At 36.6% G+C, this 18286-nt stretch overlaps 1 protein-coding gene across 1 annotated transcript in view; it reads right to left on the bottom strand.

The window, feature by feature from the left end:
- NAMPT (nicotinamide phosphoribosyltransferase) overlaps nt 303-18286 on the bottom strand; it is a 43411-nt gene continuing 25427 nt past the window's right edge. Inside the window, exons 8-11 of the mRNA XM_018047232.1 lie at nt 17245-17364; nt 13538-13678; nt 7779-7913; nt 303-3645 (exon numbers count right to left, since the gene is read on the bottom strand). Coding sequence (XP_017902721.1) covers nt 3535-3645; nt 7779-7913; nt 13538-13678; nt 17245-17364 — 507 coding nt within the window. The 3' untranslated portion in view covers nt 303-3534. The remainder of the gene's footprint in view (nt 3646-7778; nt 7914-13537; nt 13679-17244; nt 17365-18286) is intronic.

Genomic DNA, 18286 nt, shown 5'->3' with positions numbered 1-18286 from the left:
AGTAGTATTCAACACCTGTGCAGGAAAATGCCTCTCCCCTGGGCTTCCATGATTCTCCTCCTGGCTTTAACCTCTTTAGCTACTGCTTGTCAGTCTCCTTTGCTGGCTCATCTGCCACGTAACTTTTGAAAATACTTATGTTTTTGCCCTTTTTTTCTTTATAGCAGAGATTCATGCATTTTTGTTTAAAGGGCCATATAATAAATTACTTTAGGCTTTGCAGGCCATAAAGTCTGTCACAACTAATCAACTCTGCCACTGTGGCATAAAAACAGCCATGAACAATAATTAATCGACGTGGCTGTGTTCCAATAAAACTTTATTTAGAAAACAGATGGTGGGCTGGATTTGGCCTATAGCCTCTGGTTTGTTTATGCCATACTCTACACCCTGCCGAGAGACATATCTTATGTCTCCAGTGACCATCTATACATCAAATTCATGTCCAAATCTGTGTCTCCAACTACCTAAAACTCACATTTAAATGTCTGAGAGGGCACCTCAAATCTTATCTGACGAATTGTGCTCTCTGCCCCCCAATCTGATCTCCCTCCAGTGTCTTTACTAAAAGGCACTGCCATATGCTACACAAGGTTAGAAAGTAAGAGTCATCCTAGAAATTTCTCCCTCTTTCATTCTCTTAATTCTTTGAACTGGAAGAATACCTAAAAAAGATAACTCTGGAAATGCCATTATTTGAAGCACACAGTCAAATTTAACATTTCACTAATAGAGCTAAACTTTATTTCCATGTTTATTACATGTTTATCTTTGATGCTGAATACATATTAGATTGATTTAACATACAACTTGGGAGAAAAGCTGACATTCTCCACTGAATGGGTTAAAAAGGAATGTAAAACTACAAAATACTTGTTTAAGTTTGAATTCTAAATTATGGCAAACAGAACAGTAATTACCTTGCTGTTTTCTCTTTCTAGTTTTCCAAGATGGATTTCCTTATAAAATTTTCATAACAATTTATTTCAAGAAAAGAAATAAGGGATAATCATTAAAACCATTTTACTTTATAGAGTACAAATAAAGAGTCTTTAATGCAGAACTCCTATCTTCTATTTAAAATACAAATATTTCATATTATGAATTGAGGGGGATTAATTGCTAACTGCAAATCTAATGATTTAGAGCAAACTCATACATGCCATTTGCTTTTATCTGAAAGATTAAGCTGATTTACGGGTGACACAATAGAGCTCTATTTGGTATCCATGTTAACCAGTTGCTTCTCAGAATGGAGATGGCCAAAATACTAAGTGCTTACGTGATGGAGATTTGGGATTAATCAATTCCAAGTGGCTGAAAGCTAACACAGTTAATCATTCCATCCCCCCAATCACTGGCCATGTACAAATGTACAGATTTTAGCATTCAGTGAAAAGTATTAAAATAAAACCCCTCTAGATACTCTGCAGTTGCTGAAATTCAGTGTACAAAGACTGTTGTCTATAGTGTAATTCCAATATTTAATAAAATCAAAATTATGAGTGGTTATCAAAGTTGTTCTTGGTAAATTTCGTCCCCTTTGCTGTAAGCCCCTTAGCACATTTTATGAAGAAACCATGTGTTCTTCTTACTATTACTCTTCACTTGGATACATTTAAAAAACAGTAATCACTTTAAAATTATTTTTTACCAGGGGTGGGAATACAGGATGAAAACTTTTCCTAGGAGTATGGCTGATGCCTACTGTTCTTATTAGACAAGTGATTAGATCATCTGCAAAACCCCATCTTCTTCTTAATAATGCTTATAAAAGATGCTTAATAAAGATAACATCTCTAATTAGATTACTCTAGTGATAAAATACCTTCTCATGTAACTGTTTAGGACAAATAATATATGGCTTTTCAATTTGTAAAATTTCACTTTAACGTCATATTGTTAAAGCTTTTCTAAATAGTCTTCTAATATCAGACTCTTAAATGAAAAAAGAGAAGACAAAAGAGAAAAACTCTACATATCAAGGCACACTCTTTTTCTTACCACAGGGGTTAACATACTTTTCTATAAAGGGCCGGATAATAAACATTTCAGGCTTTGTGGGTTGTAGGATCACTATTGCAATGATTCAACTTCTACTGCTGTTGTGAGAAAGCAGTCATAGACAATATGTATTTACAAAAAAATAGTCCGAATTTGGCCTGCTGGCCACAGCCTTAGAACAGAAAGGAATCTACAAAACCCTGGTCTCTAGTCAGGTGTGATGACTGACTCAGAATCTAGCAGTTAATCGCTCTAGAACATGTCAGTGTTGAACACTTCGGATTCAGCCAAATTACCATTGTGGGATCAGATTCTTCTTTTCAAACTCATGTCATTTTATTTTTCATTTGGGATAATTTATCTTTATTTAAGTAAGTACTTGCTTGAGCATTATTTATTGAGGGATTCAGTTTAAAATTAGTAAGTGATGTCCATAAAATCGAATATCCAATTTAATTTTTGAAAAACTTAATGAAAAATATAACAATCAAAACATCTAAGATAAGTACACTCACTACCCATTCCACTAATTCATTTCAGTCATAGCAACTATAAAATAGGAAAAATAAATTCAGAAGTGTAATTACTTTAAAATAATTACTTCCGTATTTGTCAATATTTTACATTTATGTATATATTCTATAGTGTAAGCAGAAATTCTCTCTAAAACTCTCCTTAAAATCTTGAGGTGCAGAGCCACAGGCAATATCTGACATATAAAACTGCAGTACAGGCCTGTCAATTTGGCATTTCACTGGTACAATACAATGACCAACTTGTATAATCACTGTACAGTGCCTAGACATTCCAGTAAGAACCATTATTTTCTTTAATGTAGAATGATTAATACATAGTTTACAAGGGGCAGTGAGGTTTAGTAATTCTGTTGGGTATGTCCTGACATAATTTCAAATTGTACAATAACACAAACAACTTTGTTAAGGCCATGTTTTATTTGCTGATTAATGGACAAAAGGCAATGTATTTTCAAGTATTTTCTTGAAAGTCTGTGCTCATAAAAATCATGAAAAGTTGGAAAGACTGTTAAATCACTGAAACTTTAAATATATCTTACACAATCTGTTTGTACAAAAATACAAGTTAAATATAAACATAAAGCAATCATGATAATTTTATGCAAATCTGTTTTTATGTGATCTTCAGTTATATATAAAAGTTTCTTGGTTGTTTGTGAAAAGATCAATACCAGATTGAATTACTATCTATTGGCAAAGGGCCCTAAAAAGCTTACTTTAGCAATTATCTTTTACATGGTTAAGAGCATTTCCTAATTTGAGATCACCTAAACACTGGAAAAAAGAAAAAATGAAAAGGGCAGTATGTCCATAAACCAACAAATAATTTGGCTGTAATGTATCATAAAACACAAAGAACCCCCACACATCTGTACAATAAACATTATGTATTACATACTCACACACACAGGGGTACACGTGTGTGCATGCACGTAAACACACACACACGCATACGCAGGCGCACATACACACACACCCAGTCATAAAACAAAGCCTAATGAGGTGCTGCTTCCAGTTCGATATTCAGCTGTGCATTTTTTCTTACTTCATCGAAAGAATAGCTTTTTGTCACCTTCCCATTCTTGAAGACAGTGTGAAGAAGATCCTGCACAAATATAACAATATTGAAATTTAATGCTTATATTAGGCTATCAAACAAAAATTTTCAGTGATGCTTAGATGAATTAGACTCAACAGTCAAATACAGAGATGCTGATAATGTTCACATTATGAAATGATTTTATATAGAAAGGATGCTGATGGAGCAGGCAGAGGAGGCAAGACCCGGATCTAAAATGGAATGTAGACATGTTAAACTTTCTGAAAAGGAATGATTCAAGTATTACATTCTTAAAACAGTTTTCCTTAAAGGCAAAACAAATCTAGTAGATGCTTACTGCTTTGGCTGCCCAGAAGCACTATGGCTGTCGCTAATAATCCTGATGGACAGATCAGCAAGGAAAGCCTGCCAGACCATCTCTGTTCCTAGCCAAGAGACTCGACACCGATTAAACTTATCAACCTGGAATTTACTAAACTTACTAATCATAAGCTTTTGCCTTAAACAAACAAAAGTCAACCCTAAAAATAAGAAACCAAACCCAAACAGAAACATTAATAGATACTGATTTCTTGACTAATACATAGTCACTGATTTTAAAGACTATGTATATTCCAGAAGTCACTGACACATGTAATCCATTTGATCCACACAAAAATAGCAAAGACAAATTAAGAGAATTAGGACTAAATTCCCTTTTGAGTCTGGCAAAGCATTCCTGTTTTAGTAAGGAATTACCTGCCTCTAGTTTTTCTTGAAAAATCCATAGAAGTAATCTATTGTGCCAAAGTTTTTCATTTCATCTGAAGGTGAGCATATAACATTATCTAATATTTCTGTCACTATGTTGTTTCCTTTTTATCCTTTTTCATTGAAATATAGTTGATTTACAATATTAGTTTCAGGTGTACAATGTAATGATTTAGTAGATTATAAACCACTTAAATTATTATAAAATATTGGCTATATTCCCTGTGCTGTACAGTACGTCTTTGTACCTTACTTATTTTATACGAAGAAGTTTGTACCTCCTATTCCCCTACCTTACCCCTCCCTGCTTCCCTCTCCCCACTGGTAAACACTAATTTGCTGTCTGTATCTGTGACACTACTTCTGTTTCATTATATTCATTTATTTTTTAGATTCCTTTTACAAGTAATAACATTCAGTATCTGTCTTTCTCTGACTTATTTCACATGGCATAATACCCTCCAGGTCCACTGATGTTGTTTCAAGTGACAAAATTTCACTTTTAACAGCTGAGTAATATTTCACCATGTGTTGCATGCACCACATTTTCTTTACCCATTCATTTGTTGATGGACACTTAGGTTGCTTCCATATCTTGGATTACTGTAAATAATGGTGCTATTATTTCATGTATGGGTTTATTATTTCATGCACACGTTTCAAATCAGTGCTTTCATTTTCTTTGGATATACTCCCAGAAATGCAATTGCTAAATAATATCATAGTTCTATTTTTAGTTTCTGGAGGAATCTCCATAATGGCTGTACCTGTTAACATTCCCACCAACAGTGTATGAGGGTTCTCTTTTCTCCAAATTCTTTCCAACAGTTGTTATTTGTAGACTTTTGGAAGACAGCTGTTATTCTGACAGGTGTGAGGTGATACCTTTTTGTGGTTCTGGTGTGCATTTTTCTAACAGTCAGCGATGTTGAGCATCTTTTCACATAGCTGTTAGCCATCTATATGACTTCTTTGGAAAAAAATCTCTATTCAGTTCTTCTGCCCATTTTTTGACTGGATTGTTTTTTGATATTAAGTTACATGAGGTTCTTGGGTATTTTGGATACTAACCCCTTATTGGTCATATTTGCAAATACTTTCCCATTCTGTAGGTTGTCTTTTTGTTTTGGTAGGTTTCCTTTGCTGTACAAAAGCTTTTGATTAGATTCCACTTGTTTATTTTTGCTTTTATTGATTTTGCCTTGGGAGACTGATCTAAGAAAACATTTCTATGATTTACATTGGGGAGTGTTCTTTTCTAGGAGTTTCATGGAATCATGTCTTCTATTTAGGTTCATTACTGCTTTTGACATATTTTACATCTCATTTCGTGTATCACTGAACTGCTTATTGCAGATGTAGATGGTTTTACTGTCTTTTAAACTTCCTTAGTAGACGCTTGATTTGCTACCTTTACTATACATTTGCCTCTACTGACAAGGTTTTTCCTTTTGTAATTATTATGTTTCTAGTTACAGCATTTTTCTCCCCTGCTTAGATTACTCCTATTAACATTTCTTGTAAAGCTGGTTTGGTGATACTGAACTTCAGCTCATCTTTTGATCTCTTCATCAAATCTAAATGAAAGTCTTCTCAGGTAGAATATTCTTGGCTGTAGGTTTTGCTCTGTCATCACTTTAAATATACTGTGCCATCCCTCTCACCAGCAGAACTTCTGCTGAAAAGTCAGATCACAGCCTTATGAGAGTTCCCGGGTGTGTAAGTTGTTCCTTCTCCCTTGCTGCTTTTAATATTCTCTTTAATTTTTGCCATTTTAATTACTGTGTGTCTTGGCGTGGTCCTCTTTGAATTTGATTCTTTTGGGGCTCTCTGGAATGCAAGGCTCCCCAGGTTGGGGAGGCTGAGGTGGGGTTCAGACCCCTTGTTTCTTTGGAAGAACCTCTGTAATTATTCTCCTATGGGTTGCCCACTTGTGGATATCGGTCTTGACTACATGGTGATTCTGCCCCTCCTGTCTTGTCATAGTTACTTCTTAGTTGTAGATCTTTTCCTGATAGATTCTGCTCTTTCTCATCAATATTTGTTCTGTAAATAATAATAATTTTGGCATGCCCATAGGAGGAGTTGAGTTCATGGTCTTCTGTGTGTTGCTTCCAATCACACTGCTCTTGCTGTGGCCTTTTCTTTATGAATTTAACTATGAAAATTTAAATATAATCTATTGAGGAAGGGTGATTCCTGTTAAATCAAAATGTCTAGATGATCATAAATGGCTTACTGACTCAAATGTTCTAGAGTATAATCCACATACTCTTAAAACCAATGTCTTGTTTTAGTCACAGTTATGACCATGTCTAAAGTAACTTTTGTCCATCTGAGGTAAACTAATACAGCAAAGTCTCAGTAGTAGAAGAGTTAAATGAAGGCTGCGTAACAGGCTATATATAAACAAATCTAATTCTAAAAGTTTTAGGAACTTGTACATATTTCTCATTAAAGATAACAGAAAAATCTTAACTGTGATGATTATGGCTTAAAATCTTAAAAGAATATAATAAAAGTAACATAAGCAGAATATATGTAGTATAAAGAATCAAAAGTTAAAAAAATAGAATTAATTTTATTATATAATCAATAAAAATAAATTTTATAATTTTTATCAATTGAGTAATTCCCTTCTAAAAAGGAATATTTTCTTGTTTAATCCAGTGCCTTATTAATAAAAACTAGAAGTTGAATATAAGTGTAATTTTCTATGTCAATGAGCATACAGACTACTTTAAGCATACTATAAATATTTCTAGCTTGGCTGACTTAAATCAGAAAACTTGGTTCATTTATTAGCTATAATCTGAAGTAAGGCTGTTTTTATATCTTACACTATTAAGATGACATAATTTGCCTTTTTAGCCCATAGATGTTGCAGTGAGAATTAAACTAAAGAAAACCATCTGAACTGGATTCTATTGTTTTGAAAAAATGGAATCATCTTTAACAACATCCTGGAATTTGGAAAGCCCTTCTTTCATCTACTAAAATTACCACGGTTTTACTGTAACATAGACAGCTATGAATAGTCTAAGACCAGCATCCTTTAAGTATTCCTAACTATTCCTGTTCAGAATTGATGCACTGCTAATTGGCAATAGGAGTAAGATCAAATACACACACTGATTGAAGCTCAATCACTCTCTTCTGGTAACTATATGGAACACCATTTTTTTTTCTTTATAAAATATTTCACCCAATGTAAAGGTCTCATATTTAAATCTAGCCATTTCTTATTTTTCATCTTATTTTGATAGGCTAGGTCAGCAATTGTAAACATTTTATAATAACACTCTTGTCCTTCAAGAAAAGACTTTTCTGAAAATAATTTTAAACACAAAAGCCTCCTTTCTTAATTTGAAAAGTGAACTTATTACTGTTTAAAAAACAAAACAAACCCCAATCAGCATAATACATACATGACCATATTCTTCAAGGTCTCCTTTTCCTTCCTCAAGTGTAACAAAATTTCCTGCTGGTGTCCTATGTAAAGATAATCGGCCCTTTTTGGACCTTTTGTTGGGATCAGCAACTGGATCCTTGAAGACATTAATCTGGAATCCAAATTAAAGTTAGAAAAATAGATTAATCATCAGAAATGTTCATTCAACTTGCATTAAAAAAAGTATATATAAAATTTATATAAATTTTAAGGTACTTTGCAGGTATAACTAAACCAATCTACATCTAGCTCTAAGAGATATAACTCTAGCCTGTTGTGGAGGAGAGAGTCCTCTGTCAGGAAAAAGGTATGAACCAAATCCAAATCTTTGAAATCCTTTCATACTAGTGCAGAATACTAATAACTCTATCTGAGGTAAGTCTTGAGGTCAACAATGTGACCCTAAAAGTATGCCCTTTTCTATTATGCATCGCCCTTAAACTGATCTAAGTAGAGCACATGCATGTTACTGAAAAATAAATCCATGTCAACTCTATAATCTGTGGCAAGGGTCCTAGGATTTTACTACAGTAAAGGCTTGCCCACTTTATACCTTTTTCCCTTTTATTACTTTTTATTCTATTAGTGATATCTTGTTACCATGAGAAGCAAAGACAACCTTGAGAACCTAGAGACCTAGAGCACAGTGTTTTAGGATCAGAAAGGTAGAAGGCAACTGGAGGAGCAGAAGAAGGAAATCTAGACCTCGCCAAAGAATGATGGAGGTAAACTAAGGTAGGGAAACCAACCCAAGTGTCTTTAGGATCCCCTACACGTATCATACACTGGAGAAGGGAATGGCAAGCCACTTCAGTATTCTTGCCTTGAGAACCCCATGAACGGTATGTAGAGGCAAAATGATAGGACACTGAAAGAGGAACTCCCCAGGTCAGCAAGTGCCCAATATGCTACTGGAGATCAGTGGAGAAATAACTCCAGAAAGAATGAAGGGATGAAGCCAAAGCAAAAACAATACCCAGCTGTGGATGTGACTGGTGATACAAGCAAGGTACGATGTGTAAAGAGCAATATTGCATAAGAACCTGGAATGTCAGGTCCATGAATCAAGGCAAACTGGAGGTGGTCAAACAAGAGATGGCAAGAGTGAACATCAACATTCTAGGAATCAGCGAACTAAAATGGACTGGAATGGGTGAATTTAACTCAGATGACCATTATATCATCTACTGCGGGCAGGAATCCCTCAGAAGAAATGCAGTAGCCATCATGGTCAACAAAAGAGTCCGAAATGCAGTACTTGGATGCAATCTCAAAAACGACAGAATGATTTCTGTTCGTCTCCAAGGCAAACCATTCAATATCACAGTAATCCAAGTCTATGCCCCAGCCAGTAACGCTGAAGAAGCTGAAGTTGAACGAAGACCTACAAGACCTTTTTGAACTAACACCCAAAAACAATGTCCTTTTCATTACAGGGGACTGGAATGCAAAAGTAGGAAGTCAAGAAACACCTGGAGTAACAGGGAAATTTGGCCTTGGAATGCGAAATGAAGCAGGGCAAAGACTAATAGAGTTTTGCCAGGAAAATGCACTGGTCATAGCAAACACCCTCTTCCAACAACACAAGAGAAGACTCTACACATGGACATCACCAGATGGTCAACACCGAAATCAGATTGATTATATTCTTTGCAGCCAAAGGTGGAGAAGCTCTATACAGTCAACAAAAACAACACCAGGAGTTGACTGTGGCTCAGATCATGAACTCCTTATTACCAAATTCAGACTCAAATTGAAGAAAGTAGGGAAGACTGCTAGACCTTTCAGGTATGACCTAAATCAAATCCCTTATGACTATACAGTGGAAGTGAGAAGTAGATTTAAAGGCCTAGATCTGATGGATAGAGTGCCTGATGAACTATGGAATGAGGTTCGTGACACTGTACCAGAGACAGGGATCAAGACCATCCCCATGGCAAAGAAATGCAAAAAAGCAAAATGGCTGTCTGGGGAGGCCTTACAAATAGCTGTGAAAAGAAGAGAAGCAAAAAGCAAAGGAGAAAAGGAAAGATATAAGCATCTGAATGCAGAGTTCCAGAGAGTAGCAAGAAGAGATAAGAAAGCCTTCTTCAGTGATCAATGCAAAGAAATAGAGGAACAGAACGGGAAAGACTAGAGATCTCTTCAAGAAAATCAGAGATACCAAGGGAACATTTCATGCAAAGATGGGCCCGGTAAAGGACAGAAATGGTCTGGACCTAACAGAAGCATAAGATATTAAGAAGAGGTGGCAAGAATACACAGAAGAGTGTACAAAAAAGATCTTCACGACCCAGATAATCATGATGGTGTGATCGCTCATGTAGAGCCAGATGTCCTGGAATGTGAAGTCAAGTGGGCCTTGGAAAGCATCACTACGAACAAAACTAGCGGAGGTGATGGAATTCCAGTGGAGCTATTTCAAATCCTGAAAGATGACGCTGTGAAAGTGCTGCACTCAATGTGCCAGCACATTTGGAAAACCCAGCAGTGGCCACAGGACTGGAAAAGGTCAGTTTTCATTCCAATCCCAAAGAAAGGCAATGCCAAAGAATGCTCAAACTACCGCACAATTGCACTCATCTCACATGCTAGTAAAGTAATGCTCAAAATTCTCCAAGCCAGGCTTCAGCAATACATGAACCGTGAACTTCCTGATGTTCAAGCTGGTTTTAGAAAAGGCAGAGGAACCAGAGATCAAATTGCCAACATCTGCTGGATCATGGAAAAAGCAAGAGAGTTCCAGAAAAACATCTATTTCTGCTTTATTGACTATGCCAAAGCCTTCAACTGTGTGGATCACAATAAGCTGTGGAAAATTCTGAAAGAGATAGGAATCCCAGACCACCTGACCTGCCTCTCGAGAAATCTGTATGCAGGTCAGGAAGCAACAGTTAGAACTGGACATAAACAACAGACTGGTTCCAAATAGGAAAAGGAGTGCGTCAAGGCTGTATATGGTCACCCTGCTTATTTAACTTCTATGCAGAGTACATCACGAGAAACGCTGGACTGGAAGAAACACAAGCTGGAATCAAGATTGCCAGGAGAAATATCAATAACCTCAGATATGCAGATGACACCACCCTTATGGGCAGAAAGTGAAGAGGAACTAAAAAGCTTCTTGATGAAAGTGAAAGTGGAGAATGAAAAAGTTGGCCTAAAGCTCAACATTCAGAAAACGAAGATCATGGCATCTGGTCCCATCACTTCATGGCAAATAGATGGGGAAACAGTGGAAACAGTGTCAGACTTTATTTTGGGGGGGCTCCAGAATCACTGCAGATGGTGATTGCAGCCATGAAATTAAAAGATGCTTACTCCTTGGAAGAAAAGTTATGACCAATCTAGATAGCATATTCAAAAGCAGAGACATTACTTTGCCGACTAAGGTCTGTCTAGTCAAGGCTATGGTTTTTCCAGTGGTCATGTATGGATGTGAGAGTTGGACTGTGAAGAAGGCTGAGTGCTGAAGAATTGATGCTTTTGAACTGTGGTGTTGGAGACGACTCCTTGAGAGTCCCCTGGACTGCAAGGAGATCCAACCAGTCCATTCTGAAGGAGATCAGCCCTGGGATTTCTTTGGAAGGAATGATGCTAAAGCTGAAACTCCAGTACTTTGGCCACCTCACGCGAAGAGTTGACTCATTGGAAAAGACTCTGATGCTGGGAGGGATTGCGGGCAGGAGGAGAAGGGGACGACAGAGGATGAGATGGCTGGATGGCATCAGCGACTCGGTGGACGTGAGTCTGAGTGAACTCTGGGAGTTGGTGATGGACAGGGAGGCCTGGCATGCTGCGATTCATAAGGTCGCCAAGAGTCGGACATGACTGAGTGACAGAACTGAACTGACACACATCATCGAAATAGCGCTAGAGTTCCAGAAAAACATCTGCTTTATTGAGTATGTCAAAGCTGTTGTGTGGATCACAACAAACTGTGGAAAATTCTTCAAGAGATGGGAAATCCAGACCACTTTCCCTGCCTCCTGAGAAACCTGTATGCAGGTCAAGAAGCAACAGTTAGAACTGGACATGGAACAACAGACTGGTTCCAAATTGGGAAAGGAGTACGTCAAGGCTGCATACTCTCAGGCTGCTTATTTAACTTATATGCAGAGTAAATCATGAGAAATGCTGGACTGGATGAAGCACAAACTGGAATCAAGACTGCTGGGAGAAATATCAATAACCTCAGATATGCAGATGACACCACCCTTATGGCAGAAAGTGAAGAAGAACTGGAGAGCCTCTTGATGAAAGTCAAAGGGCAGAGTGAAAAGCTGGCTTAAAGCTCAACATTCAGAAAACGAAGATCATAGCATCTTGTCCCATCAGTTCATGGGAAATAGATGGGGAAACAATGGAAAGAGTAAGAGACTTTATTTTTGGGGGCTCCAAAATCACTGCAGATGGTGACTATAGCCATGAAATTAAGACACTTGCTCCCTGGAAGAAAAGTTATGGCAAATCTAGACAGGATATTAAAAAGCAGAGATATTACTTTGCCCACAAAGGTCTGCCTTGTCAAAGCTATGGTTTTTCCAGTAGTCATGTATGGATGTGAGAGTTGAAGTATAAACAAAGCTGAACACCGATAAACTGATGCTTTTGAACTGTGGTGTTGGAGAAGACTCTTGAGAGTCCCTTGGACAGCACGGAGATCCAACCAGTCCATCCTAGAGGAAATCAGTCCTGAATATTCATTGGAAGGACTGATGTTGAAGCTGAAACTCCAAAACTTTGGCCACCCTGATGTGAAGAACTGACTCATTTGAAAAGACCTTGATGCTGGAAAAGATTGAAGGTGAGAGAGAAGGGGATGACAGAGGATGAGATGGCATCACCGACTTGATGGGACATGAGTCTGAGGAAGCTCCGGGAGTTGGTGATGGACAGGGAGGCCTGGTATACTGAAGTTCATGGGGTCGCAAAGAGTCAGACACGACTTAGCGACAGAACTGAACACACACCCTTTGATACAGACTCCTAAGTGCGTGTGAAGAGCTACTACGGAGTTGATTGTTCAGCTGACTGCAGCTTGGGTTTCCCCTTCTAAGACTACCAGGAAATAATTCTAGTGTCACAACTGGAACCTCACAGTTCACCTCCCTAAAACATTGACAGTGTTTACATATTTGCTTATCTTTAATGCATGATGGCTAGCTGACGTGATTGTATGTGCGTGCTAAGCCGCTTCTCTCATGTCCGACTCTTTGTGACCCCATGGACTGTAGTCTGCCAGGCTCCTCTGTCCACAGGGATTCTCTAGGCAAGAATCCTGGAGTGGGTTGCCATGCCCTCCTTCAGGGGATCTTCCTGACCCAGGGATCCAACCCGAGTCTCTTGTATCTTCTGTATTGGCAGGCAGGTTCTTTACCACTAGCGCCACCTGGGAAGCCCAGGTGAGCTGACATTCTCACTCAAATTTGCTCAACTTCTTGATTCAAAGGTATATACTAAAGGAGAAGAAATTAATTGACCTGCATCATCTCTCTTAAATTATCTCTCACTTTTCCTCTTTTTTCTAAGTCTTTCTTTGTTTCTGAAGTCAAGTTATCATCTGCTATCTCTTACTCTTCCCATTTCTGAGTATTGTCAGGGGTACAATACAGTAATAGTTTAGGACCATATTATCCTTCGACTATTGCGTTCAATATATGTATTCTAGGTATATTCTAGGCCTACACATAAAGAAGATGGTAAGTACACAAGAGGAGAAGTTTAAGGACATACCCCAAGGCCATTGGTTACAACATAACTACATTTGAAGGAACAATTCAAGAGATCTCTTGTTAACTTCTGTAGCAAGGCTCCACCAGAACCGAAGGAAACATTTTCAATACTCCATTTTTTTTGCTTCATGCCTTCCACAATCTAGATTAAAGAAGAAAAATTTAAAAAGTCAGGTAACTTGGAAGTAGAAAGAAGTTATTTTTCCATGGGCTGTACTGATGAATAAACCATCTAAAGCTGTCTATAAGACAGTAAATAAAGAGCTATGAATAAAGCCTACATGAAGTTACATCCCACTTTTTTTCTTTTAAAAGACCCACCCACCTCAAAAAGGGAAGCCCAAGGAATAAGTGTAGAAGGAGGGGATTTCATTCAAAGTTCCTGAATTTGTACTGTTATCAGTGATTGTGGTTTAGGTTGGGGGAATAAAGGGAATGAGAGGTAGAAAAAAATGGCTATCAACACACAAGGTTACTTGAGTAAACTCTCATCTACCTCTTCAATTTACTGCCCAGATGCCAGTAGCACAAGCAATGAGGCCCAGATATTTGCCCCAAATAAGTAGATTCTGTGACTCTACTCATCAGTAATAAATTTGCTGTCATATGTCACAGTGCAAGTCATGTAATGGGGGTGCTTAAAATCATCAGATATTAGTGATTTAAAAAAAAGTGTAAAATACTCCCTCTAATTTAAGAGTTGAGGCACTGGCAGTCGTCTGACCCTGGCTGGTACCCTAGTGCCATAAACAAAACTATGAACTGATTAGGAGTTAAGATTTATCACTGGATCATTTTTGGGGGAAATGATTATCTAAAAAGCCAGAAAGAGAGACCTATATAAACACAGACTTCTAACAACTAGACTATTTCTTTCAAGGGACACATAATTTAAAATTTACATTAGTTTATTACTTTATTATCAATCTCATTTGCATTTCTTTTTCCAGGCAGGACTTAGTTAACTAGTGTCTGTCTTCTTATGTAACATACTCAATCACTTTTATGGTAGAAGGTAGCAGATAAAGTTTAATAACCATTCTTTTAATTTCATACTAGTCAAAAGGAAGTAATTATAAAGTATGGGGTTTTTAAATTTATACAGATCTTTCAGAAGTGAGTAGAAAATAAAAATCAAGTTTAATAGGTTTATGTAAATTATTCGTACAGATTTGTCATATACTTCCCAATACCAAGAGTCTCAACTGACCTCTTATCTAAATGAGGAATAGTTGCTGTTGTTTATTCACTAAGTCATACCTGACTTTTGCAACCCCCATGAACAGTAAGTAGCCCAACAGGTTTCTCTGTCCATGGGATTTACCAGGCAAGAATAGTGGAGTAGGTTGCCATTTCCTTCTCCAGGGGATCTTCCTGATCCAGGGCTTGAACCCATGTCTCCTGCATTGGCAGGCAGATTCTTTACCACTGAGCCACTAGGAAAGTCTCATTTTCAACATTATAAGATACAAATGTATAAACTCCAAGGACCTACATCTTTTAACAAATCCACATTTAGAAATGCAACTTTCTTTTTAAATCTCAGTCTAACTCTCCTGCTGTATGTCAGGAATCAAGATGGAGACATATGCAATTTATTTTAAAGTAGTTCTCATGTCTTTTTATTATTACACTTGAACTCAAAATACTTAAGGGCCCTGAATTTTTTTCACTGAACTGTAAACCAAGTATAACTAAAACAATAATGAAGACCTTACAAAACAATGTGAAATTAAAGTTCTAATAAGTGAATTTCAACATAGAAGAAACACAAGGAGTAGAAGAGAAAAATGGAGTAAAAGAAATGGAGACCGACAGACGGAGGGTAAAGAGATCTGGGTAAAATACACAGAAAACAGTTTCAGACCTGTCACCTGATGTTAGGTACACCTCAGAAGCACAAGAATGAGGAATTCACACACACACAAAAAAAACAGTACCACCTAATGTCTTATTCTGTCTTTTAGGACCAGTTTCTTTAAGGTGTTCTTCCCATACAGCTTCACCATCACAAGTTGCGAAATTTAGACAATTTAAAGTTTATGTGAATTTTTCTATTAATGTTATTGGATGTTACAGAATTAAAGGAAATATTACTTTAAAAAAATTTTATACAAATTAAAAGGAAACCTGACTAGACAAAAAGTCTATATAAATTCCTTTCCTTGCTTCTAAAAACTTATTTTGACCCACCTCCAATATGAAGTGAGAGCAGGTATTATCCTTTAAGGAATGAGTGCATGTATTAACACAAACTACTCATTCTCTGACCATTCTGTTTAAGGTTTTACCAATGCCAGAGACTATGTGTCTTGGGATTTAACTTTTTGTTTATGGAGTCATTTTTTAAAAAAAGGTTCAAGTTCTGAACTGATTCTCAACTTAAAAAAAAAAGAAAAGCCAAAGAGCTTCGGTTTTTAAAGAGAAGTTCAAATACCTGATGGAATAACAGAACTTAAAGAGCTGCCCCTAAGAATAAGGAAGGACAGGGATAAGCAATGGGAAGAGCACTGGGCTAGTAGATATTCTTTTATACAGTACCTGGCCCAGGTTTCTTCATCTGAAACGGACCTGTTAAAACGGAGGTTGGGTACTAGTTCTTAACTGACACCAAGTCAGAAACCTTCAATTCAGCTGAGCTAGAAGACAACAGCAATTAAATATGCCAACTGAGATTTCTATATTCAGGTCCTCCTCTTTGCTGCAGACTTTTCCTCTATTTCTTCCTTTGTACATCAAAGCCCCTAATGCCCCAACACCAAATGTCTTAAAAGAGCTGGGGAAGTTTCCACTTATCTTAGGCAAGGCGGTTTGGAAGAGCTGGTGGAAGAAACCTCATTTCTGTTATTTTAAGAGATCTATTTCAGACCTCATTTGGAACTCTAAATACATGTCACCACAGAAGTACTGAGAGTTAAATGTAATAGTTCTTTCTTTTAAATGAATCTTTAGAAAACAAACTTCATAACTGGAGTACTGACCTTCCTCTAACCACACCAACCCTTTCAAACAGAAAATTCTTTTGGTAACTTGTGTTATACAAGTGGATATCATCTGAAACTAGTATATTAAAATGTCAGTGCTTTATCACAGTTGACAATCTATATCATGGTATCAGTGATAGTCCTAATTGTTATGGAGAGCTTTAAGTATTAAAATTATAGTTCTTTAGAAACTTGAGAAACAAAAGAGGAAAACGGTTTAAGATAATATAAAACTTACACTGTTTGGCTAACTCTAACAATAATAGTGATAACAGTCAATGCTAAATTTAGAGAAGGTAACAAACCATTCTATAAATCTGAAAAAGGACAGTATCAAAAAGACTAGTATCATTCAGGTTTCACAATATTAGAGTATGTGAAGTTCCATTCTATTGAAACTGAGACCTATGTAAACTGTCAAGAAACAAAAAGTTAAGGCTTTTTGTTTTACATATAAAGAGTACTCCTTGGCATTTTCTTGATTCCTAGTGACACTTCTTTGGGCTCATCATCCATGGTGGCCAATGAGGACTCGGAGTATGGTTTGGCTGGTACGTCTATATTTTAAGTTACTATTATCCATAAATTTTAAGCATTTAACAGAAAAGACATACACTGTCTTACTAAAACAGTAACAATTGTACTTAAATTATTGTTATCAAATTAGTAAACAGTTTAATTATAAGAATTACCTTATTGAAACTTTTTAATATAAAATACATACCTCTTGTAAGGTATTAATATCTACTCCATCTCCTTGAATAACTCTAAGATAAGGTGGTAGCAACTTGTAGCCCTTCGAGTTCTCAGTAACAGGAAACTTCTTACCTAAAATATCCAAAACCTGTTTGGAAAAATACACATCCAACACAAAATAAGACTGAAAAAAAGTGTAAAAACTTTCCAAAGTTAAACAGACTTTGCTCACAATCTTGAATATAAAAATTTAATTACTTAAATTTTATATTACCATGTATAAGCCTTCTAAAATTTCATCTCAACTCTATTTGATTTTTAGAACAGGCATGCAATTTTCTATCAAGTCAATTTATGCTGTGAAGTGGCTCAAAACGTACGTATTTTTCCCTCACATTTTTCTAATTAGATTCAGGAAGAAATCCTTTAACATCAGAAATTTACAATGGTAAATATAATATTTTTAAAAGGTATATAAAATATCATTTAAAAAACTCATGATGATACTTTTGACTTGGATTTTTTTCTGCTTGTGCCAATAATCCAATTTGTCTGATATAACTCAAACATGAATCCAGCTGAATTTTCTGAAGTCCTTCTCACTTAACAATGACACCAATTTTTTTAAGCCAAATTGCTTAATATGCAAGTTGTGCAACTCATTCACCAACTATTGAAAGTTTGGTAGCAGCTGAAATACTTCAACACTGACTGAAAATTTATCAGAAAGCTTCCTCAGAGGTTCACAGGTTCTACCCAACAATCACTCCCTTTTTCTAAATAAACTGGTTTAATAGTCTAACAATGACAAAATTCTATATGGTAACTCAGTTGACTCTTGAAACTAGGTTTGTATATTTTTATTAGGTAACAGAAAAAAGATGAAACCTGTTCAGTTTGCTAAACCCAAATCAGTTCATATTTCAGGCTAAGATAAAACCATCAGTCTGGTCTATTACTTAACAGGATAGGAAAGACCTCCTTGATTCTACACCCCACTGTTTTAAAGGGTAATGTATCACCTAATCATCAGCTGGGACACAGTGTGGTAAAGAGAGACGGTGATAGTC

Source organism: Capra hircus, chromosome 4 (genome assembly GCF_001704415.2).
Source record: "Capra hircus breed San Clemente chromosome 4, ASM170441v1, whole genome shotgun sequence".
NCBI lineage: Eukaryota > Metazoa > Chordata > Mammalia > Artiodactyla > Bovidae > Capra > Capra hircus.
The sequence above is the reverse complement of the archived record's forward strand: the minus strand, read 5'-3'. Positions and strand labels throughout refer to the sequence as shown.